Consider the following 26,574-nt stretch of genomic DNA (forward strand, 5'->3'; position numbering starts at 1 on the left):
AAGAGAACCTTATTTTCTTCCGTTAACTTAGTATGAACGAATCGGTGACTCATAGGGCAGTTAACAAATCGAATCGGTCGCTCATAGGACAGTTAACAGTTCCTGTCGCTAATAGGACTGTCGCAAGTGGGACAACACCTCTCGAAGAGGTATTACGGTCCTCAATGCGTAGCCTGCGGCGCACGACAATGAAACTTGGAGTAAGTAACAGATCTGTTATTTAAGACCATTCGTGGATTTGCATACCGTATTCAAGTAGGACGGCGTCTCACTGCAGAAGAGGAGTGCGCACGTCTGCTGTATTGCTACAGAGTGTTAGTTATGGTATTTGAAGATGACAGTTTCATCACAGTTTGGGCCTTGATGGCTACATCAATCAACAAACAACTCGTTTGCTGGGTTTGAACGGCCCAATATAATAATTGAGAAGACACTGCTTAGTATACGGCTAACGATTTGGTGTGGAGTGTCCGGACATGGAATACTGAGCCCGTATTTCGTGGAGGATGATGAAGGTAATCCGTAAACTACGAACCAGGAATGATACAGAAACTAAATTATCGACCCATTCTTGTGTGATTTGTAGGGATGGGCACGAGTCGAGCTAAAACTCGACTCGACTCGAAACTCGAAGCGAATTCGAGCCAAATCAAAGGTAATTTTCTCGAGTCGAATTCCGAGCCAAGTCACTGTTTTTAGGTCGAGTTTCGAGTCGAGTCGAGTTTGATAAATGGCTCGCTCGTTTAGCTCGTTTAAACTCGTTCTAAAATCATTGCCTTATTAGACTGAAAAACAAAAGCTATGAGAAATGTAAGCAGTAATGTGGAATATTTTTAGTGTTGCTCACGAGATGGTGCGCTTCTCGCATCTCGTCTCGTCTCGATTAACAAGGTGACAATGGATTTTTATAACATGTGAGCACTAACATAAGTATATACTGTAGTTCTTACCACCAAGGCTGAAACTTACACGGACCAAGCTGAAGCCCAACCCGGGTAGTGACGTCAACCGGCTCAGTTCGGTTCAACTGAGTGAATAGCTCGAGCCGGCTCGGTTGGGGAGCTGTTGGCTCGGCTTGATGGTGAATGATCTGTAAATCCAGCCGCTCGAATCGTTGTCAACCCTAAACACAGGCCGAGCAGTTTTGAACATGTTTGGTCGGCACCTTGTAACCTTTAACATTTTTTTGGCTCGAGCCCGAATAGTTACTTTTCCGGAACTCAAACCCAGAATCTCGTGAACGATATCTTTGCCTCTTAGACTTCACGGCTACCGAGGTCAGCAGTCAACTAGTTTGTAGTGTTCAGATACAAACCGCCTACATTTCATGTTTCCACACGGTGTTGTTACAATAATAATAATAATAATAATAATAATAATAATAATAATAATAATAATAATAATAATAATAATAATAATAATAATAATAATAATAATAATAATAGTAAATTGTAGTATTGTAGTATCATTGACAATAATTATATTGTCCATGTAGGATACTCGAAGGAAGTAGGCCTACTTGAAACTACACGCAGCATTTGGCTCGATTTGGCTCGTTTTGGCTCGACTCTACTCGAAACTCGAGTCAAATTCGAATCGAGTTGGAGGAAATTTTTCGAGCCGAGTTCACGAGTCGAGCTCAAAGATCTCTATTTCGAGTCGAGTCGAGTTTCAATGAAAACTCGCTCGAACTCGCTCGTGCCCATCCCTAGTGATTTGCGCAGTTTCTGCCGTGGCAGAAATCTACGTTGCAATAACAATGGTTTCAGCAAGATGAAGCTAGTGCCCACATTGGAAATTAGTCAACTATCCTTATTAGAGTTTGTACATCACTTGATTTCCGATGGAATGAACTTTTAATATCCTTCCCATTCCCTTGACCTCACAGCTCCAGATGCCTACATACGGGATATGCTCAAAGAAGCAATTTTGCGAACAGATAACGATCCTACCACTATACCGGAGTTAAGAGAGAAGATTCGGTCATTTTTCGTAGTAACAGCAACCCGTGTTTCCTAAGATGTTCATCGATCTACAGAACCGTAATAAAGAATTTCTGAGACGTAATAATTAATATTTTGAACACATGATATACAGGCGCGATTCCTCTTCTACAATATATGTTGAGTAACATTCAGTTGACATCCATTTGACAACATTCTTATGTTGTACAATCAGAAACAATATTAGTATAGGTTGGAGCTATAATTTCTTATACCTCCAACCTATACTTATATTGTTTCTGACTGTACAACAAATAAATAAATAAATGTCAACGATGTGATTTTTTGTACTGTTTGTTTTGCCACATACTGTACTAGTACAATCTTCCACACCTGTAATTACATATTAAAACCTTCCTTAATATAGTAATATGTAAATTCCGTCCTTTTTAACAAAATTCCTTTTAGTTATTCTTCATTGAGTTCAATACCACGCACAAATACAAACCAAGCAAACAAAAAAAGAATTCATGTAAATTCAGTTAAAATGCAACAACATTCAACTGACGGGAAGAAACATATCTTTCTTGACAACGCATAATTAAAGTGGCAAATATTTTATTCACAAAATAATCGTATTTGCTTAGGCATTTGATGAGCATGTCTTGCATGTTATCAAAAGGAAGACATGCGTTAGGTACATACGCACTATTCAACTTCTGACCTTGACGGAAGTTTTCGCCGCAAAGAAGCAGAAAAAAAAAAACTTTTGAAGTAGACAAGATATTTATGTAAAATTTTCCATATCACCATTTTTTCTTTAATTATTTCTTTTTTCTTGTGTTTTGGAACATCAAATGCTTAAACATAATTTTCTGTTTTGTACAGCGTTGCCAGATGCTTTATATTATAATGTATAAAAGATAATTGTGTTGAGACATGCGCATCGTTCAAAGAATACATATAGGGTCTATTCACATTTACGTAAAATGGGTGTATTAAGAAACATAAAAATCGATTAATTGTGCAAACAAATTCTTAACGCCTGCAATACGAGGATTGCTTTGTAGGCATTGTTCCAGTTTTGAAAGATTTGCACTCGTGGTTGCCCTCGCTGCAGATTCAATTTAGAACATAACTTTATGTGAATAAATATAGCGTTTTTTTTTTTCTATGGAAACGGCAGTTATATAAACACAAACAAAAATGCTATAGGTTTCCAATAAATGTATATACAACTGCATCGAACCAAGTCAATATAGAGACATAGGAAGTGGGTCCGCGTGGCGCTTTGGAGTGCGGAGTAGGTGCTTCAGTGAGGGTGGGTATGCGCGTGAACAAACATGTTACAAAAACACTTCACATACAGTATTTCCTCTGTACATTTTAAACATACAGTATATTGTCGCATATCAGAAGAAATTAAGAACTTACTTTGCACTCGAATATTATCTTTACGTAGTATTTGAGTTCATTATGATTTTCTTATGCAGTAATGTGTGGTTAGAAATCAAATCTACATAATCAAATACGTTACAGGTAAGATTCCCATGTTTTGATTACTTACAAATTCTTGTTTTGAAATTGCATTAGGGTTACATATTTTTGCACAAATTTTACAAGTCTCTGGATACCTAAACTGCAATAGATCTTGCTGTCCTAGTTTTCTTTACACGGTAGGAAAACAATTGTGTGATTCCAGATTTTCCTAGGGGTGGGAGAAGGAAGAAATTGTCCATCGATATGGGAGTTTCTCGTTTTTCATTATTACAGTATATTAGCATACAATTTATTAAAGCGGGTATGTTTTTCACTTAGGAAGGCACTTGGCTACTCTCCCCAAATACAGCCCCTGTAGAAGACCTTCAAATTCGATGACTTATTTAAGCCAATTCTTAACCATTGTAACACACCGATTATTTGTTGTTGTAGTTTTGTGTGCAAGGTAGGAAAATCTTAAATTAGATGGCTTGTCCAAGCAAGCTCTTAACATTTGCCAGTACATATTGATTTGCCTCTTTATTATTCTCAATTGCGGATCTAGCCCTTGGCCCCACAGTGGTCGGAAACTTGAAAAAAACGGACAAAAATAGTTTATTCCGAAACAATAGAAGTAGACGGAGTTTCTCTATCGTTCTACCTGTATGCGTAATTATCCTTCCTAAATCGATTGCAACTACTGCGAAAATGATTCAAAGACCGTTGCTTCAATACGTGCAGTTATATATACAGAGGGTCCCAAAGTGTGGTAATCCCTCGCATAAATGTCAAATACTGCAAAATATAACGAAAGAAACTATGTAAGGGAGTAATAAAGGTGAGGAGAAATTCTGGAGGTCACAGAACAATGAAAGCCGCCATCGTTAATCATACGTACAGTTTATAAATTGGAAACACAACGTGTTGACACCTTATGTGAATTGGACATCGCTTGCCATTACGAAGTTATGACAAGTATTAATATGCACCCGAAAAGCGGTTACAGGTTCAGTATGCTCTCCCTCTAATTGTAGGCGTGGGAGGCCCGGGTTCGATTCCCGGCGGGAGCTCATGTGGTTCGGATTCCACGTTAATCAGTAGGTCCACGTCTCATATAGCCTCGCTGCTGAACGGGACGTTAAACTCAAAATCAACTCAACTCGAATTGTATGTGCAGCTAATAAAAAGACGGTGTAAAACAAATGTGTATTTGGCCTTAGGATACAAACTTAAAGTTCGCGGTTTTGCACTCATACCATCTTCGAAGAAACACTAATACTAATTGGACTGTAAATTAGTTTAGGAATACATTGTTTCGGTAAGATTAAACGATTCAGTATAGAATCTTCTTATATACTACTGCACTAACGTGTAATATTACAGCAGCTCCACATGGCTGATAGTTTATCACTGTAATATGTATGAAGCTTTCACTACAACTTTGATTTAGGGACGAAGGGCAATCCAAATTACGTACAAGACAATATGCCTTTCCCCTTTGTAACGCTCAGATAGCGGGTTTCGATTGCGATCACAACAACCTTACTCATCATGCATTTCCAGTTAGATGGAGCTGAGTCCTTCAGCTGCACCCTTTGTACCACTCATGGTCAACTCAATAAGCCTTATTTTGCAGATAAGCAAGGATAAGCTTAGACTGCAGAACTACTAACGTCAGCGTATATGTAACTTTTCTGTGACACTAACAAATCTATCATATAGATGACATGACAATGAATAACAAATAAAACTCTTCACTAAACACACAGTATTTGAGTCCAATGTATTATCCAACTGCGTTCATCAACCGCAGAAACAATATAAATAGTAAAAACATATTATACTCTTTGGTTCACTTTTTACTGACTTTTCGGTCTTTTTCTTTGTTCATGTTTACATGCATTTTATGAACAGCGAAAGTATTCTTATGTCCTGAAACTCCGGGTTTGGAAGCAGGAGAAATAATCAAATATCAATACCGATTTCATAGGTGGCGTAGTTGGCAAAATCAATTTTTGACTGTTTCTTGCCAGTTTCCGACCAATGTGGGCCGGGCTGAGTGACAAAAATAATTGAAGTTCTTATTTATATATTTTTGAAATTTTACAGTAAACTCATGATATACCTATCATAGTCTGGGTTCTGTTTGTTTCCACATTTTTTACCCTCTAAATCCGCCTCTGATTATTCTGTACACGGCAGGAAAGCTTTCAACTCGGTTACAAAGCTAAGCAAATTCTTAACGCTTTTAATTCAAATTACTTGTTTTTATATATAAGATAGGAAAACTTCAAATTTGATTATTTGTTCCCGAAATTTGTGCATTAATGCTCGAAATCTAAAACAGTAAATTAGAATAAAAGGCCACAATATAATATTTTGGTGGAACACTGATTCTTTTGGACCATTGTTCCACCAAATTTAAGGAGATTGAGCCTTCTATTTCCTAATTTTTAAGCTAAGCTAATACATAGAGTAAATCTAATATACTACACATTATTACATAAATAAGTCGTCTAATTAGAAAATAGTAATAGGTTACTTGTTTCGTGTTCTTAAAACAATATGCAAAAACGGCGGGAAATGTAGCTATTGTAAAATCTGCGGAAAGAATAACTTTGATTTCAAATTTTACAACTATTACAATATGGTGTAGGTTTGGCAAAGTATTTTTGTATTATCGTAAATAGGTCTAAACATTAAGTAGGTGTGATAGAACTATTTCATTTTGTCTGATGACAAACCAATCTGTGTAATGGAACCAAATGTTAGGCGAAGGTTACACGTACGACGTTAGAAACGACGTACATGTTTGGAAAACAGGCTGGTGTACCCTGTAAGTCAGGAAACCTATGCTGTAGAGAGTCGTACGAAATTGCACCATGGAGAACATATAATAGAGAGGTAGCCTATACTGGTCTACGGTGGAGGTGATCCATCACAATTTTCCCCGTCGAGAGAAACAATCATTGCGGATCCCTTCACGAGCTTCTTTTAAAAGCCTGCTTACTATATCACCATAACTCTTTAATACCAGGGTAACCGAACGATTTTTTTTTTTTAGAGGCTAGCCTGACGGGCTAGCTGCCTTTCAGAGGGGTACGCCCTCTTTTAGGAACGAGACATGATAGTTAACTACGGAAAGAATATGTTAGATGGGCTAAGTGATTTTATACTTTATTAGCAACAACATTTACATAAATAAGTAATTTTGGAGGTGGAGACTTAACGAACATTAATCCTTAACATTAGGTGCAGGTATATACACAAGGAAAATAAACATACAGTATATTTTAAACAAATAATCGATAACATAATGGGAATGATGATTAGGTATAGAATTCATGATATGTACAAGTATAGCAATGGGAGTGAAAGATGTGGTGAGGTGCTTACACAGGACAACACGTGGATAATATTAATTAGACAGATGAGGTTATCTTCAGCCTAGGGGCTACTCTAGGCAATGATGAAGACGAATGAGGCCCTTGTTAGTAAATAATGGTAATCACTGTGCTGGAAATGATGGGTGAATGAGAGGAAGATGTTCATGAATGACGTAATCTGTGATCATAGGTAAAGCAGGGTCTAATGATATAATGTGAAGAGGAGCGAAAGTGGAGGATGATAATAACGGTGAAATGTTGGATGAAGTGCTAAATAACGCATTGTGTCCTGTAATAAAGGATGTCGTGTTTCGAAGCGTTTGGTGATAAATGTTAGCCGCAGCTTTTCTAGGTAATATTGTAAAGTCGGAAAAGTGATTTTGCGGTATAAATCCTGTGTAGGACTAGGCAGCTTAATGCGGAACGCTATACGGAAAGCATGGCGTTCTAGAATTAAAAGTTTACTGTAGAACTTAGTGGGTGCGGCTATCCAAGCAGTAAATCCATAAGTAAGGACAGGTCGTAAAAATACCTTGTAGGTATTTAGGATGGTGTGTGCTTTAAGGCCCCAGGTGGTACCCGTCAATCGTTTCAATAGATTGAGTCTATTATAGGCTTTTGTAGTAATGACTTTCAGGTGTTGGGACCAAGTAAGGTGGTGATCATAGGTAATTCCCAGATATGTGACAGTATTACTGATTTGAATAGGCACCCCATCAACGTACAGAGAGAGATTGCGTGGATTTCTGCGGACTTTGGAAGTTCTTTTGGGTGGTAGGAATATGATGGCTTGGGTTTTAGCTGCGTTGATAGTAAGCCGCCAAATAGTGCACCAAGTGTGAAAGCGATTAATAGCAGTCTGTAACTTAATGTTGAGCTGCTGGATAGTTGACGATTTTGTCTAACAATTTTCAAGTGATGAAGAAATCTTCTATTTTCTAATGCGAGAAAGAGATTTAATTAAAACTTCAAATTTTGAAAATGACATTTTGAGGTCATTTTGGAGAAGTTCTTTTCTTTCCTTTTTGATGAAAGTAAGTCTAATACTTTTGCCTCACGATTTTTATGAAATTGGTTAAATAAACCACTTTCGCGTACGAGAAAGAGTGAATTTGACAATATATGAAGTTCAAGAAAACTTGTTTAGTTTGGAGGTGCTCGCTCGCCACTTCATTAAATTCAAACTTACCTTTTAAGTCAGATATCATGTGGTTCAACAACCCTCAATCATTATAATTTATCAATTTTATCTGTTTCCGGGCCTTAAACAAGTATTTCAGCTAGTACAAATAAAATACAAAAGTTGTTTTCCAAAATACTGCCTTATAAAATATGATATAGCTGGCAATCTTGATTTCGCATGTTTTATTACCAAAATTTTTCATGACTTGCTAAAAGCATTTTTTGATAGTTTATTTTTTTAAAAGCATCTATATTAGTTATATTTTCAGTACAAAAAAGTTTTTGACAGCTACACCATAGATATGTATACATGAAAAAGAAGTTAAGATGTGTATTGACCGGTCAGTAACCACATTATAACAAAATACTTAAGTGAGATTTTTTTTTAAATGAAATTTTTCTTTCAGGTCTGAGAGACAATTATATGAAATGGCTTCCACGAAAGAACAGCCACGATTTTATGCTTTGCCGAATTTCTACAGTAGCTTTTCAATACAACGAGCAAAAAAAGTTGTGTAAGGCAGGCTTTTTATTCGTATTCGCTTGCGGCTACAGAAACTACCAGACTTACTGAGAGGTGAAAGAAAAAAAAAAGACACAATGTTTTCATCTGTACATCAAAGCAAATAGCCTACAATTCGAAGTTCTGATTCATTTCGTAACAACCCACGCAGCAATTGTCAACATCATGATGTTTTTGGGAAGCAGAAGGCAAATTCCATCTCATGTTTGGGGTTGAAGAACTGGCATGACTCCAAAAGAATGTATATTGTGTGTTCGTTTTTTTAAAAAAAATGGACACGGATGCACCATGTTTATATGTGTTATTACACACCTGAAGACTGCTTTGAATAGAGCTCATATTTTCATTGCATCCTTAATAATTCAGTATTACGTGGCACAACAAAAATTAATGAGTATTTTGATTAGGGTCTTCTGAAAAATCTTTGATGCACTAAGTACCGCTAAAAACGAACATTTCGAAGTCTTGTACCTTGGAATTACACCCAATTTTCGTTAATTTTCTCATGCATTGCAAGTGTCAATGTGTGGGCGGTATAATGGTAGCTATACGGTAGCTATCAAGGTCCTTTGACCATGTATATACAGAAGCTAAGAATCTATCAAAGATTTAATAAGGGGTGCTTTAATCAGTAGTTGAAGGACAAATGAGATCATGTACTCTGATGCCCCAAGTACCTTGGTGCATAGGTAATTGACCTATGATTTGAACAATTGTTGATTGAACTTTACGATACGAAACACAGAGCAAAATGAATGTGAAAACTGCAAAATCAGTAGAAGTATCGGGGATTTCAAGACTAATCTTCCAATAATATAGGCTAAGGGTAAACACACATTGATTGTTAAGAATTTTTACTATTTTCGTATCATATTTTCTTGCATGCACTGTGTTGATCTGATTTGAAATTTAGCGTCTCTTTCAGCAGCGAGGCTATTCGAGATGTAGATCTGAACCATATGAGCTTACCTTAGTCTCCCGCACCAAAGATACACTAAATACATAGCCACAAGGAAGCCCTCCGAAGGCGAATATGCTAATCATATAGCCATTAGAGAACTCTACGTGCAATGTGTGTGTCACTCTTAGGATTATGTGTGTCACTGTTAAAAGTATGGTGTCATTGTTAGAAATATAGTATCACTGTTAGGAGTATTGTGGGACTGTTAGGAATATGTGTTAATGTTGGAAATATTGTATCACTAAAAGAGTATCACTGTTAAGACCATTGTCATTCTTAGAAGTATTATGTCACTCTTAGGATCATTGTCACTGTGAGAAGTATTGTTTCACTGTTAGGAGCATTGTCACTGTTAGAAGTGCTATGTCATTGTTAGGAGCATTGTCACTGTTAGCAGCATTGTCACTGTTAGAAGCATTGTGTCACAGTTAGAGTATTGTCACTGTTAGAAATATGTGTTACTGTTGGAAGTATTGTGTCACTATTAGGAGTATTATGTCACTTTTAGGAGTATTGTCACTATAAGAAGTATTGTGTTACTTTTAGGACATTGTCACTGTTAGAAGTATTGTGTCACTGTTAGGAGCATTGTCCCTGTTAGGAGCATTGTTCCTGTTAGGAGTATTAGTCATTCCTAGGAGCATTGTCACTTTTAGAAGTGTTGTTTCACTGTTAGGAATATGTGTTACTGTTGGAAGTATTGTGTCACTGTTAGGAGAATTGCCACTGTTAGAAGTACTGCGTCACTGTTAGAAGTATTTTGTCACTGTTAGGAGCATTGTCACTGTTAGAAGTGTTGTGTGACTGTTAGGAATATGTATTACTGTTGGAAGTATTGTGTGACTGTTAGAAGCATTGTCACTGTAAGAAGAATTGTGTCACTGTTAGAAGTGCTGTGTCACTGTTAGAAGCGATGTGTCACTGTTAGAAGTATTGTGTCACTGTTAGGAGCATTATCACTGTTAGAAGTGTTGTGTCACTGTTAGGAATATGTGTTACTGTTGGAAGTATTGTGTCACTGTTAGGAGTTTATGTAACTCTTAGGAGTATTCTCACTATAAGAAGTATTGTGTACTTTTAGGAGCATTGTCACTGATAGAAGTATTGTGTCACTGTTAGGAGCATTGTCACTGTTAGGAGTATTATGTCACTCCTAGGAGCATTGCTACTGTTAAAAGTATTATGTCACTGCTAGGAGCCTTGTCACTGTTAGAAGTATTGTGTTACTGTTAGGAGTATTGTCACTGTTAGAACTACTGTGTCACTGTTAGGAGCATTGTCACTGTTAGAAGTGCTATGTCATTGTTAGGAGCATTGTCACTGTTAGCAGCATTGTCACTGTTAGCAGCATTGTCACTGTTAGAAGCATTGTGTCACTGTTAGAGTATTGTCACTGTTAGGAATATTTGTTACTGTTGGAAGTATTGTGTCACTATTAGGAGTATTATGTCACTTTTATGAGTATTGTCACTATAAGAAGTATTGTGTTACTTTTAGGACATTGTCACTGTTAGAAGTATTGTGTCACTGTTAGGAGCATTGTCCCTGTTAGGAGTATTAGTCATTCCTAGGAGCATTGTCACTGTTAGAAGTGTTGTTTCACTGTTAGGAATATGTGTTACTGTTGGAAGTATTGTGTCACTGTTAGGAGAATTGCCACTGTTAGAAGTACTGCGTCACTGTTAGAAGTATTTTGTCACTGTTAGGAGCATTGTCACTGTTAGAAGTGTTGTGTGACTGTTAGGAATATGTATTACTGTTGGACGACTCCCGTTCCTGGACGTACTCGTATACAAGAAACCAGATGGAAGTCTAGGCCATTCAATCTACAGGAAACCCACGCACACTGATCTCTACCTCGATGCGACCAGTTTTCATCATCCTGCACAGAAGATGGGGGTGTTAAATACTCTAATACACAGAGCATACCAAATAGCAGATCCAGATAATATAAGCACAGAACTGTCTCACCTGGAAACGGTATTCAAATTCAACGGATATTCGTCGAAACAGATCAAGACAGCCATAAGAAAATACAGTAGCAGAAATTGCACCACTAAAGAGGACAACACGGCAGACAAGGAAAATATTGCAGTTATTCCATATATGGGAAAAAGTTCCAACCAACTAGCAAGACTATTGAAGAAATTCAACATCAAGACTGTACACTGCCCTCCACCGAAGATCAGAAGTTTACTGCCAACTGCAAAAGGCCCATTGGGATTAAAGACACCAGGCATCTATAGGATCACCTGTGAATGTAACGCCACTTACATAGGTGAAACGGGAAGGAACATTGAAGACAGAATGAAAGAACACCAGCGACACACCAGACTTAAACAACCTGAAAAATCTGCAATAGCCGAACACTGCATACAATACAATCATACAGCCATGTGGGACCAAATTGAAGTACTAAAGAAAAGCAAACAGTTCTGGGACAGGAAAATACATGAATCTCTATTCATCCGTTCATACAAGCCATCCATCAACAGAGACGAAGGTTATCATCTACCTGACATCTGGATCCAGCTTCTCACTACGAAAAGAACCATCAGCCAATCAGAGAGTAGTTTCCACCAGCAAAATCAGAGCACGCCATTGGCCAACAAAACCAACCAATAGAAACACAGCAATTCCCAAAGACCACAATATAAGTTGTACGACCAGCACACTCCAACACATAGCTCTGAAGATGTTGCCGCTGTATGGTAACGAAAGCTCAGCACAGCAACACTCACTCTGGCAGGAATCCCGAGAACATTGGATTAATAGTAGACGCCAGCAAAGCTTCAAGATGATATTGTCTCACTGTTAGGAGCATTGCCACTGTTAGAAGTGTTGTGTCACTGTTAGGAATATGTGTTACTGTTGGAAGTATTGTGTCACTGTTAGGAGTTTATGTAACTCTTAGGAGTATTCTCACTATAAGAAGTATTGTGTACTTTTAGGAGCATTGTCACTGTTAGAAGTATTGTGTCACTGTTAGGAGCATTGTCACTGTTAGGAGTATGTGTTACTTTTCGGCGTATTGTGTCACTACACGTGACACACGTGAAAATATACCTTCAAGCCAGTGGCGGATCCAGAAAAGGTCGTGCTCCCCCTTCTCAACGAAAATATAGCTTTCGTGTTATTATATCTTAGAATACAGATTAAAAATAAATACATTACAAAGTTTAATTAAGATCGAAAATAATATATTATTGCTCTCCATTGTCATCTTGTAAGTTGTGACGATTAAAATAAGTTCCTGCTAGTGGGCTGGTGCAATTACTGAAAGAAGTTTTATATAATATGAAGAACGAAAGTACCTAATTTTTGCAATGGTGAATTCTAAACTCCAATGAAGTTTGCGTAAAGAAACAATTACAGTCCGCGTGATCCGAATCGGCATGTGGCATCAGCTAATAAGCTCGCAGTGTGCTGTTACTAAAGCTTAAGGCAGGGATCTAATCATTCATAATTGTCCACAAATAAGAACAAAATCAATTATGAATTATTAGATTTCTCCCTGAAGATTTAGTAACGGTGAACCGGGAGCTTATTGGCTGATGCCACACGCCAATTCGGGCGACGTGGACTATAAACGAAATTATTCTCACTTTGTCCTTCATTAATAATGATAACATATTTGTCAGCTCAGAGCAGTGGAGAATCCAGAATTATGCGCACTCCCAGTGCGAGAATGAAGAAATGAAATCTTTAAGTTTTACGTCCCACGTTATGCCGGCTAGGCTAAAGGAGACGGTGATGATGAGAAATGAAGAAAATGGTGGAATAAACGAAGTGGGAGAATCCCGACAAATCCCACGCACACAGTGTTTGTTTGCCACCAAGTTCGCTTGGCGCGAACTAGGATCGAACCAATGACCACGTGCACGAGAGGTCAATGCTCTACCACTGAGTCACCACGGCTCCAAACTCCCACTGTGGAAAATATTGTTATTTTGTGAAGAATTCTAAATACTGGAACGTCAACTGAGAATCGAACCATTGATTGTAGGTTCTCAGTCTATCTAAATCTTAGTTTGATTTCTGACAGAATATTGCGAGAGTCAGAGAGAGAGAGAAAGAAAAACATGAATTTAAAAGAATAGAAAACTGATAGTTGATCGATAAAGAGGTTCTAATGTCATTATTTGTTCTCGTAACATGTATAAAGTTTGTTTTTCACATACGAAGGAATCAAAAGAATGGAATCTTAAACTACCAGAAAAGATTGATATGAAAAATCACTTACATTATGTTCCTTGTGATGGTTAAAGTAACCCTCTAAGACTCGTCTTTTTTTTTTTTTTTTTAACTTATGAATTTACAGACGAATGACAAGTCTTGAGCTGAAGTGCATTTAACTTTTTTTTTGTTACTTCAACGAGAGGAGTCAACAACAATATTTTTTTTTTTCTGTCAATGTGTTAGACTAATTGTCTGTTCTCAGGATATTGTGAATACGAATTAGCTAACATCTCTATGCTATTCTTTTGTGCCGCCTCCAAACCTTTCACTCTTTCCTCAAAGACAAAGACACCGAGGGTCTCACTTGTGGATGAATAAATAAATACCCCAAGCAAATAAATCTTTATAAATAAAAATGAGACTGACTGTGTTTGTGCCATCATAACTCTTGAATCACCCGAACGATCTCAATCAGAACTAGTGGTGGTCACAAAAACCGTTTTTTTTGTTTCCGGTTTTTAGAAAACCGAAACCGGTTTTTGCACATTTAAAAAAGTTTCGGTTTTCTTTAAAAACCGGTTCGGTTTTTCAACGAAACAGGTTTCAGTTTTCTTCAAATCCGGTTCGGTTTTACCGAAACCGGTTATTGATTTCCTCCAAAATCGGTTCGGTCTTTTACCCGATCAGGTTTCGGTTTTCTTCAAAACTGGTTCCGTCTTTTTCCAAAATTTGTTCTATTTCTGACCAGAATAGTGTTTCGTTGTGCTCTGGAAACCGAATCTGTTTTTCACAGAAATAGTTTTATGTGTTTTCCAAAGGTTTTCATCGAAACCAGTTTCGGTGAAAACCAAACCGGTTTTGAAGAAAACTGAAACTGGTTTCGGTGAAAAAACGAACCGGTTTTTGAAGAAAACCGAAACCGGTTTCGGTGAAGAACGGAACCGGTTTTGGAGAAAAACCAAAATGTCGGTTTTTCGGGTTTCTTTTTTCTAGAAACCGGTTTCCGGTTTTTATAAAAGCCGGTTTTGTCCATCCCTAAAATTTTCAACATAGATGAGGTTCGGCCCTGGGATGTTTTTTTTTTTTCATTTCACTTTGATGGGGCAACTTAGGGGGAAGGGGAGGGGAGATATTTAAAAATGATTGAAAATGACCGATATTAGTGTCGAATCCATAGCTTTCGGAGTCGTTGACAGTGACACTTCCAATGCCGTTTAGCAGCCAAATTCAACTCCGCAACTTGGAAAACTGAGAAGGGCATATACATATATAACAGGAGATATATATATAAAGTGACTGACTAATGGAACATATTACTAGTTTCTCTTAGTTGACCCAGCGAAGCGAGTAATTGGTGCTAGTAAATAAATAAATAAATATTTTTTAAAAAATCGTTCGTTTTTCTTTCCCACCATTCCTAGAATTAATCATAATTTTAGGCTGTATCGCTTTAACCGTGTTGTATAATGCCATCTTAGGATTAGGATTAGGAATTAGATTTCTGGGCTTTCGGCATCTATGGCTATGTTAGCCCGTCACTAGGATTAGGATTAGGAATTAGATTTCTGGGTTTTCGGCATCTATGGCCATGTTAGCCCGTCACTAGGATTAGGATTAGGAATTAGATTTCTGGGTTTTCGGCATCTATGGCCATGTTAGCCTGTCACTAGGATTAGGATTAGGAATTAGATTTCTGGGCTTTCGGCATCTATGGCAATGTTAGCTCGTCAGACATATGAGGGATGACGTCCCTCGGTGATTACACTGCGCAGGAAATTGGAGAGGATGAAAGGAGTGGATAAGAAAGGAAGACGTCTAAGATTACTATATTAGGTACCATCATAACATTTGCCTGGTGTGAATGAGGAAAACCCAGGAAAAATCTCACTCAGGGATCGAGAAGTATCAAGCAAAGAAAAAAAAATAATAATCGTTTTTCTCGATTTTGTCAAAGACTACGCATGACCATTTCTATACTCATTCATATTATGTTTAGCTCACTCTGTCCTAGCTGTTTTCTTAACTCAAGCTCAAGCTGTTTTCTACAGTCAGTTAAGTGTCTCAAGAATAATTTCATCTGATCTAATTCTCTGCTAAAACCAGTAGTGGTAGAAATCTGGTACCACTTCTGGTTTCAGTATTAATTTGTAAAATATCACACCATGCAAACCAAACATCTTCACGTGGTACACACGTGACAATGGTACATGTTATTTGAGGGATGTAGATGCAAAAGTGACAATCTCCACTTGGCCGAATTTTTCAGGACGAGCGATCAATTGATATCTAGTAAACCCCATAAGATTTTAACGTACAGAATTTTTGGCATAGTAGATCGTAGCAATATTAGAGAGTTGAATATAAATTTTCCCCAGAGAAAGTCCCTCATTTTTTGTAATTACTGTTTCAAAATTGGAGATTGCAAATTTTGAAAATGAACGTGGACTAGTGAAATAGTATAAACTTGTTGACTCATTACAAACTAGTGAGGAAGTTTGGAACGATTCAGGCAAGCGACACGGTCGCCATTGCAACGTCAGCCCTCTGATTGGCTGAAGTGAATATTGTCACTTTTAAACCGCACCGGGTAGTGGAGATTTGCAAGTTTTGCAAATATTGTGATATTCGCCTTCAGTTTTTACTGGGAGGATGTAGGTTGTGATTCAGACTTCACAGCTTGGTCGGGGACACTTAAAACAATACAGTTCTACCTCTAACTCGATTTCTCAAAAAATTGGAATTTGCCACTTTTGCATCTACACCCCCCAATTATTATCATACTTAGGTTGGCATATTTGAACGTTCCTAATCAACATTAGAAATATTTTTATTGTTTTCTAAGACAGAACCTCTGAAAAAGGAGAAACCTACAGATGAGCTTGACCGAGAAGAAGGTACTTCCAAAAACAATATTTGCGCATCTAACATTGGATGCAGTAACTTTTATTTGGAACCTAAAAAAAAAATGCCCATTGTCTCTGTGTAATCAACCGCTACCAAGGACATCCGAAGTCACCGAGTGCATAAGAAATGTTTCAAGGAATTCTGGGAGTAAACTGCAAAGCATTGTTCTTCTTGATTGAAAATTTCGTTGCGCTTCCCTCCGAGATTGATGAGAACACGGGAATCAGAAGGAAATTGGATAATAACTGAAAAAACAAAACAGAAACCATTTAAATTGAAAATGGTAGCAACAACCTCTGTGCTTGGTCACTTTTCAAATTTGACGCATCTTGCCTACTCTCACGACCCTCCCCCCTCAGACCGCAAGCCAAAAATAAAAAATAAACCACCTCAGCCTGACTCATGGCGTGTTAACATGCTTCTTGGTTCATTAGTTTATGTATAAAAGGTATTTAATCGCAAAGCATCGCTTGTTTTAATTACTTGACACAGCTTAAGTCGAATAGTTAAAATGAAGTTCTGCGCCGCTTTAGTTTTCTTCTGGGTTTTGGCAGATGCTTCGTATACACAAGGTATGTACTAAATTTTGTTCATAACTTTCATATTTATTATTATTAGTTTTATCATCAAATAAATATGGACCAAGGCTAAGGAAATAGTGATGAGATGAATTATAATGATAGCATGAAGAAGAAAGTGGAAAGAGACAGGAAAACACCGAGAAAATCCACGCACACGGTATTTGTTTACAATAAAGCCCATTTGCAGCTGCATAGGCATACCAACATTACTGGTACAGTATGCAAATTGCGGTCAAGCGGAGATTGAACTCATTTTTTGGATACTAAAGTCATATCAAGAAACGATTTGTGACTATTCAATACAGCCTTTACATTATGATGATCAATTTTGATGTCGGATGTTCTACTGAATTTCTCTACTTCCAGATTTAGAATAATCATAACAGTAGTGTAAAAGTCTGTTCTTCAGATGACGAATCCATATCAAAAAGGGTTTCTTGATATATTTTAAAAACTCCTTTAACTCTATTGCGATTAACATTGAAATAGGATAAAGTAGGCCTGGATTTAAACCATTTCTGGTTGGGATATATGAATAACGATACAGATGGAACATATTCTTTGAATGCTGCATCTATATCAAAAACCCGTTTTTTACTGTCTATTTTCGTTTCTGTTTGAATACCTGTTGACAGACAGAACAATTGGCAAAGCCGTTGTATAATACTTTCAATACTTAACATTCTGGAGGTTCTGAATTTATATCAGAAACCTGCTTTTTTATAATTGTTTTTCGTTTCTGTTCGGATACCTGTGGACAGAGAGGAGTATGGAGTTAGTTTGACTAAGTGCATTATATGAAACCACAAAGATACTTGGTTGCATCTTTGGCAAGACTCTGAAGTCTCTATCAGATCGGCCCTCAGTGCTAAGAGTCCAAAACTGTGCTATGCATAAGTGATAGGTGATTTAGGCTACAGCTATTTCCAGTGGCGTTTTGAAGGGCTTCTGGGCTTAAGCCCCTCCCACGAAATTTTATTTACTAATTTATAGTAAATGCAATATCTTGCAGAAGTTTCACATTTCCACGATTAAAGTTAGTGAAGCCCCTCCCCGACGAAACAAAATCGTAAATACGCCACTGGCTATGTTTGTCAGTCTCTAAGACGGTAAGTGATAGCAAGAAGCAGCTTTCTAATATGGATTCATTGTCCCGAGAATAAGTGGTATCTCTTTTTCTTATTCCTATATTCCAACCGGAAATGGTAGCAATGTACCATTTCCTGTTTCAATAGAGCAAAAGCGATGTTAACTAAAAAAAAAAAAAAGATTTCTTGGTATGAATTTAATGTCTCAAAGATCTGATCAATCTTGGCATTATAATTGGAAGTGATAGTCATCTAGAATTTCCGGTTTGATTATCGATTCCTGTACAGAGAAATGAGATATTTCAGTTTAACATCCCACGTTTATGCCCTTTTAGGCTAAGGGAAACGGAGATTAAGACAAGTGAATGTTAATGAAAGAATTGGTGGAATGAAATTGTACGAAGAAATGGAAGTACCCTCAGAAAACCCAAGCAGATGTTGTCCTTCATAGACTTACTTGGCCGTCGATTGAACTACTGACCTCATGCACCAGAGTAGGTCCGTGCTATTCTACCATTGAGCCGAAGTGGCTTCTTCGGACAAAGAGAGAACGATGAGACATATCAAGAATACTTTTTGATCTGAATTCAATATTCCGTGACCTCAACTCTCTATTGACACCGGAAGTGGTAGGAAACTTTAGACTTCAGCTTCCAATATTGGTCCACATAGAGAAAAAGGGGCGATAGATAGCGAGAAACTGTTTCTTTTCTATGAATTTAGTATCGCAGAAATAGGTAAAATCTCAGCTTTAACTCTTTTATTTAAACTAGAAGTAGAAAAAATATCAGTGATTTTCGGTTTTAATATTTTTAATATTCGATTTGTTAATAGGGTGAAAACTTAAGAGGGTAGAGTTTTTTTTATTGATCCAGGGACACAATAGTGGGTTCCATCAACTAATTATCAGCGTATTGAAACCGATTTTGATAACTATTACTTCCGGTTGAAATATTGGCCCACTTTAATTTGAAAGTGTTACATGTACCACTTCTAATTGAAACAGAGTGATACGAACAAAGTTAAGACGTGTTTGTCGGTCGCTGACTCCATATCAGAGAGACATATTACTCGCTATCTCTTTGGTTTTGGCTCTATGGCGATTAATACTGAAACCAAAAGTGCTACTTGAATGCCACTTGATTCCATTAGAGGAATGAAATCATAGATGAAACACGTGCTTGCAGTACTGAATCCATGTCAAAAAATTGATTGTCTCTATCTATTACAATCTTTTCACTATGACTATCAATATTGAGACAGGAGATCGCATATTTTAACCACTTGTTGTTTAAATAGAAACACAGAAGTCGAAACAAAGCTCATTATTGGGACAATGAATTCGTATCAACTGGTTACTTGGTTTCGGTATTAACTTGGTCCATGTCAGTACCGAGATTGTATAAGACTTAAACCTTTAAGCTTATCATTGAATCCAATTGACATGAGCTTCAACTGCGAATAGAAGGTGTTAGTTGGCAATACTTTTGCAAATAGTGTGGGGAGGAAAAACTGTCTGCTCAACTGTTTCCCAACTTATTTAATGAAAGCCTTGTTTTTAGTAAACATTTCTTTGGTGGTGGTAATTTTTTCTATTGCTAGAAATCAGTGGCCGATATAGAAGTTAAAAATTGGGGGCCACTCTTATTCAAAAAACTAGGGGGAGGGGCTAGGCCCTCCCGGCCCCGGGCTAGATCCACCACTGACAGAAATGTTTAATTTATTGTAGAATTTAATCTAATTGACATGCAAGTTAGTAAATTTATTCTAACTAACTCTATGGCCTATGGAACCCGGAGGTTCAATGCCGCGTTCTCAAAAGCTCTCCACTGACTTCTATCCTTAGCCAGTTGGATCCAGTTTCTACTTTGTATTCCAATCTCTGTGAGATCCATCTTAATATTGTCCTCCCATCTGCGCCTAAGTCTTCCTAATGGTCGTTTTTCGATTGGTCTTCCAGTCAAGACTTTGAAAGCGTTTCTACTTTCTTCCATTTTAGCTACATGACCTGCCCACCTAAGCCTCCTAGACTTGACGACCCTAACAATGTTGGGTAAACCGTATAAATTGTGTAGTTCCTCGTTATGAAGTTTCCACCATTCCCCATTCCCGTTCCTCTTGGGTCCGAATATTCGTCTCAGGATCTTGTTTTCAAATACTTTCAGTCTATGTTCTTCCCTCAGAGTAAGCGACCATGTTTCGCAACCATACAGTAAATTTATTCTAAGAAAATTAATTAATATTCGAAATTATTTAACAATTTTTTTTGCTAGCAACAATAAACTAATTTCATGTCATTTTTGTTTAGAAAAAATGTTTACTAATCAATTAGGATGCGTCTTCATTGTTAGGCACTGTTTGTATATACAAGTCTTTTAGAGCTGTTTACACTATGGGGTGGGGAGTCAGAACCCAGACTATGATATGTATATCATGTTTACTAAAAACTTTCAAAAATATCTAAATAATAGCTTAAATCAATTTTGTCACTCAAAAACTGGGGGCCTAGGCCCCCGGCCCCATCCTAGATCCGCCACTGGCATTAACTTTTCTTTCAGTAAACTTGACTTCTCGAAGACAGGATCTTCAACATGTTTGGAACACGAGTGGTTTTATTTGGTACATTTTCTCCCCATTGATTTTCTTGAGCCATAATTTATATCGATCTGGTGATTTCTCACGACTTAGAAACGTAAGAAAAGATACTTTACGTCCTCAGCTTCAATTGCAGAAGAATTACAACCGAAAACACAGAGGTGTTAGGCATTTCTACTTTACTTCACAGACACAGCACGCGCTGTACTAACACGTGTTTTCTACTTCACACTAGTGTGTCTTTCAGAAAAAAAATCCGGGGGGGGGGGACACAGTATTCGGAGAGGCACATTATTTTTACACAGTACTATTATATTTATTACTTTATAGACGTATTATTTTGGTCTCCTCCGGGAGAATCTCTCAGAGCTCCGGAAGACAGTGCTACCCTAAAAACATGTCTGGAAGAAACACTGTTTCGCACAACAAACGTAATTACTGCTCTCTCTCTCTCTCTACTCTTTTTTATACTAATGCTATAGGAAAAACAACTAACAAAAACTTCCCTCAACACAATCTATTAAATCCAATGCACTATTAAAGGTTTATCAGCTGCGTACAAGGGAGTGGTTGCTGACTCACATTGAGTTTCTCGCGTATCCCACCCGTGACGTCATCATTTACGATTCATCAAAAACAAATGTCTGTAGAAGCTGAACGAGACGGCCTATCAAGATATAAAATATATATATATATATATATATGGGACTCTTATTTTTTGTTACTCTTTCTATTGCACCAAACTTGTTTTTAACTCGAACTGCTCCTTTAACATGGAATCCGAACCACATCAGCTACTGCCGGGAGTCGAACCCGTGCCTCTCGCGCTGAAGATGCGTACGCTTACCATATAAGAAAAAGCACGGAAAAAAGACGGTCATTTACTGGAAGCGACTACGAATACTAAATACAAAAGAACTATGCTTATAGACGCATTCCTCGAGAAAAGAAAAATCTTGTATGGGGAACGTCTATAGACGCTCTCTCCAATTCACTTTTGGCGGCGGAGCGCGGTTAAAAACGTCCCCCATTAAAGGAGTTAACAGAAGTTGTCTACTGTTTGTACTACGAACAATTGTGTATTGTACTTGTCCCCTTCTCCCCCTTTTTACTGTTTGTCACTGTATTTCTTAGATTGTATGTGTCTTGAAATTGGTGTTCTGACCCTGAAGCCTTCAAGTCGGTAAGAAAATCTGTAAATTGCTATTGAACAATAAACAATACGGTTTTCTCCTTGAGTAGAAATCAAGTAACATTGAAGACTCTTTGTTAACAAAAGAATATCAAGTTGAAAGTTTGACTCACAAAACTCATGTGTATAAAATCGCAGGCGAAGATAACAACAAACACTTTTAGTGTTCAAGACTTAGGACGAGATACCAAGGAGGATAGAGGTACTCTGAGGAAATTTTGTCGACTTCTAAATTTTGATATTCTATTTAGATTTTGACTTGTTGACCTGCAGTTTGGTTCAAGTCAAAGAAGATCAATGCTTTTACGAGAAGTACGTTTACTACTCAAACTTTACATATAATCTGTGAGTAAACTGTATGTAGATTGTGGAAATAAGAGTGGCTGATTAACATAACATACTCTACCTATTACCGTAAGTGTGCAATACAGAAGTATTTGCGTACCAGAAATTAATGGTTGCCTTTATGTAGCTGGCATTTACATTATTCTTTTTCTCTAGCTTCGGGATTCGATACAGGCCGGCTCCCGTATTGTACGTAGAAGTCGGGCAATTAATTTTTAACAGACATTATGTACAGACCTTCGAGAAACAATGGTGGAGATTTATGGCGCTGCTGTGAAGTATCGACGGCACTTAAAGAGTTAAACAATATATACCATTCTGTTTGGCAAATCAAATAGTTTATTCAGTGTTAAAACAAATGCTGTGCTACCAGAATCCACTATTACTGACACATGAACATGTTAAAGTACGTTTACATGTCATTATATTTATATGTGATAGATAGATACGGATTCGTCAAAATATGAAGTAACACACTTTCGACAAACTAGATACAGCTGTCAGTAATAGGGTCAATGTTAACATACCAAAACCATATCCACAAAGAAATTATATGTCAACTCCAAATAGGGAATTCGTGTTATTATTCAGTTCAAAATCTTTTGTCGTCGCCAATTCTGTCGAGGAATTTGAAGGTAAAAAGATATAAAACGATAATCATACCTGTTGTGCTGTAAGGTTGCGAATCATGGTCGCTTACTCTGAGGGAAGAACGCAGACTGAAAATATTTGAGGATAAAACTCTGAGACAAACATTCGGACCGAAGAGTTAATACCGTTTACCAAATATTGTTAGGGTCATAAGTCTAGGAGGCCCAGATTGGCAAGTCATGTAGCGTGGATGGAAGAAGGTAGAAGGGCTTTTAAAGTCTTAATTGGAAGACCAATCAGAAAGCGATCATTAGTAAAACCTAGGCGAAGATGGGAGGACAATATTAAAATGCATCTCGTAGAAATAGAAATCTGAAGTAGAAACTGGATACAGTTGGCTAAGTACAGAAGTCAATGGAGAGCTTTTGTGAACACGGTATTGAACCTCCGAATGATAGTTATATTTCTATGTGTATACAGTGACGACGCTATTTTTAAGTTCTTGGAAGGCAAGCCGAAGGGCAGAGAAATTTTAGGGGGCATCTTTCAAATATTGGTAGAGTGTATACCGAAAATCACGACACGCATTCAAATGGTAGTTTAGCCCCTTAATTTTCAAGTGAGGGATACTCTCTCACTTTGCTCGTATTATTTCAAATACTTTCAGTGTCCCTTTTGGAAATTAATAAGTCAGACGTCAAATACCCATTCTTTTACCCCAAGAAGACATGAATGACATTGTATTTTTTCCTTGAGGGTTTACCAAAGATATTTTGTACTGTGTTAAAATCGGTAATGTGAACTATGTGCAAGAATAATCAATGAGGGAATAAGCACTGTTACACTAGACATGTTCGACATGGGTTGGGTGAAATTGATTACCGCCTGGGTATGTGCCGTGTTGTGAATCTTGCACATATAGAAACATACTGACACGCAATCGTAGTTTCATATGTTTCGTGTGACAGTACGGTCGATTTTGGGAGCACTAGATTTGTTTTTTGAACTGAATAAACTATTTAAGCTGCCAAACAAAACGATGTATCATTCAAACATTCAAGTACCATCAGTCCTTTACAACAATCCAACGAAACTCCGTCATTCTTTCTGGAAGACGTTGTGTGTAGTTACTCAGATAAATGATAAATGATACATTTTGCAGTTAACTATGGTACTATAATTTGCATATGTATTTGTTTTAATTAGTAAATTTAGTATTCTTATTTTGATTAAGACAATTAGCATCTCTTCTAATTATCAATTACCAGTTTTAATTATCAAATTAGCTCAATACAGGTTCATTCTCTGGTATTCTCACATACTGAATATATTTCAACTCTATTTACACAGGACAGTTTCCTTGTAGCTATGCGGTTAGCGTACGCGTGTTACATGTGGCAGACCTGGTTTGATTCCTATCGGAAGTCATGTAGTTCGGATCCCAGGTTAAGCTGTAGATCCGTTTCATATAGCCTCGCTGCTGAAAGGGACGCTAAACTCTAACCTAACCTACTACCCTATTTACATAACACAAGAAATAAACTTCAGGCCATTTATCACAAACATTTTTTGTTGTTTCGATTGTGTATTGAACTTCATGATGGAATAGGAACAATGATTACAAGATTCCTTGAAGGCAATGATACTATTGAACAAAATATCGAACCCAGTAAACTAATGAACTATTTTTCTCATATCATATTATCCGAACTCAGAACTTGGGTACTGTAAGATTTCTATTACTTCTGGTTTCAGGAGAAACGGGGGGGGGGGTACGGTGGCTTAGCAGGAGAATTCTGATCCTTGGTGTGAGAGGTCCCTGGTTCTATTCCCGGCCAACTATGTGTGTGATGGACAACATCATATCCGTGAGTTTTCTCGGGGTGCTTCTGTTTCCTCCCACATTTCATTCCACCAATTCTTCCTTCTTCATTCACTTGCCCTAATCATTCATCTTCCTTAGTCCTGAGGACATAGTCGTGGAACGTTAAACTGACACCATTCGTTTCAGTCGAAAAATGAAGATGGAAACGAAATCTATGTTTGAGGTGCTAAACATTTTATTTATTTTATAAGAACAACACAACAGTCTTAATGAAAAGTTATGGTGTCGTATATGTACAGGAAACAAGAAACATACGAGTCTTTAAGCGTGCAAGAGTTCTTGTTTAATAATCGATTTTAATATTTTCGGACATACTGAATAAATTTATTAGATAAAATTTATTCATTTTGTTAAATAAAACACACACTCTTCACAAAGGGAGGCTTATGGAATATGTTAGTTCTTACTTTCTCACAGTAGAATGTACCAGTGTTTGATATTTTAGTTTGACCTGTTGGGACATTAAAAACAATTCTGAAAATAATTCTGGACTGCCAATTTTACTGTCTAATAATTAATGTAAGAACAATATATCAAACACTACATCATTATTTCTAATGTTTAAAAATTAAGGTTGGTTATTATGTCTTCAAAAAGGACATACTTTGGGTAGAAACCAATTTTCTTATATGCAAGCATTTTTATGCATTGAATCTGTATCTTTTCTGTTGCTTCAGAGTATTTAGTGATATTTGGTACCCAAACAATACAAAAGTATTCTAAGCTTAACAACATATGAGAAATATAGTCTTATGAATGTAGCTTCTTTGTAAAGATCTTTTCCTATCCTATAAATAAGACCTAGGTTTCTATGTGCTCTACTTGTTATTGTGCCAAGGTGTTAAGTAAGGGTTAGTCTACTGTCAAAAATAATTCTTAAGTCTTTGGCAATATATACTTTAGACTAGGGTTGCCAGATTTTGTAAGCAAAAAACCGGGACACCAATCTCGGGTTCTATATATAAGATCACGGTTAATACTAATTTGGTCAGAATTAATTAATTACCTGTGTTTTCCAGGTTACTACTCACAATTTTTCAGTTCATTCTATACATAGTTAACACAAATGAAACCCCACAAGGGATGTACAGGGTGGGGCGAATAAAAGTGGCCCGGAGAACAGAGTTCCACGGTACAAAAGAACACAGCGAAGGAAAGGAAATGATTCGCTAACCTGCTTATAACAGATGTTGAAAATCATCACCATTCATCTGTTGGCACTTTTGGGCTTTGGTTGCAGAAAGCAGATCGAAGCTGGGCTGCTGGAAGTGCTGCAATCTCATCAGAAATGTTCTACTGCAGTTCTTGAAGACTATGAGGTTGTTGCGATAGACCTTGGACTTGTGGTTGCTCCACAAAAGATATTCGCACACGGACAGATCAGGTGACTAGGGTGACCAGCTAGGTAACTTCCGAGACGAGACAAGACACTGTTGTCCACGAGACGAGACAAGACGAGAAGTAAGAAAATTAACCATGACAATAAAATCGCACAGGCCTTTGCATATTACTTTCAGTTAGTTTACAATAATGTACCCGCCAAATATGACGTCCACTCGTTCTAATAGGAAGGAATCTAATCTATTAGAAATTTTTCAACTAGATAAAACAAAACTTGAGATAGCAGAAAATAGCCCTGAAACGAAAAGCAACTTGTGTTTCTGATAGTATTCATCCCTATGTTGCAAAAGAGTACAGTAATATATTTAAATACTTCCCCCATACACGATATTTAATATT

General features: G+C 37.3%; 1 protein-coding gene across 2 annotated transcripts in view; it reads left to right on the forward strand.

Moving 5' to 3' along the window:
* Positions 1-26,574, forward strand: part of LOC145683783 (uncharacterized) — a 160,520-nt gene that overhangs the window by 123,590 nt on the left and 10,356 nt on the right. Inside the window, exon 1 of one of the 2 annotated variants that reach the window (XM_081755364.1) lies at positions 17,055-17,129. The exons of the other annotated variant lie outside the window; for it this stretch is intronic. Within the exon in view, the coding sequence (XP_081611490.1) occupies positions 17,069-17,129 (61 nt within the window). The 5' untranslated portion in view covers positions 17,055-17,068. Of the gene's footprint in view, positions 1-17,054; positions 17,130-26,574 lie in introns of those variants that run through there. 2 annotated transcript variants of the gene reach the window in all.

The sequence above is a fragment of the Thermobia domestica genome, chromosome 4, assembly GCF_964235325.1.
Source record: "Thermobia domestica chromosome 4, izTheDome1.hap1.1, whole genome shotgun sequence".
Classification (NCBI taxonomy): Eukaryota; Metazoa; Arthropoda; class Insecta; order Zygentoma; family Lepismatidae; genus Thermobia; species Thermobia domestica.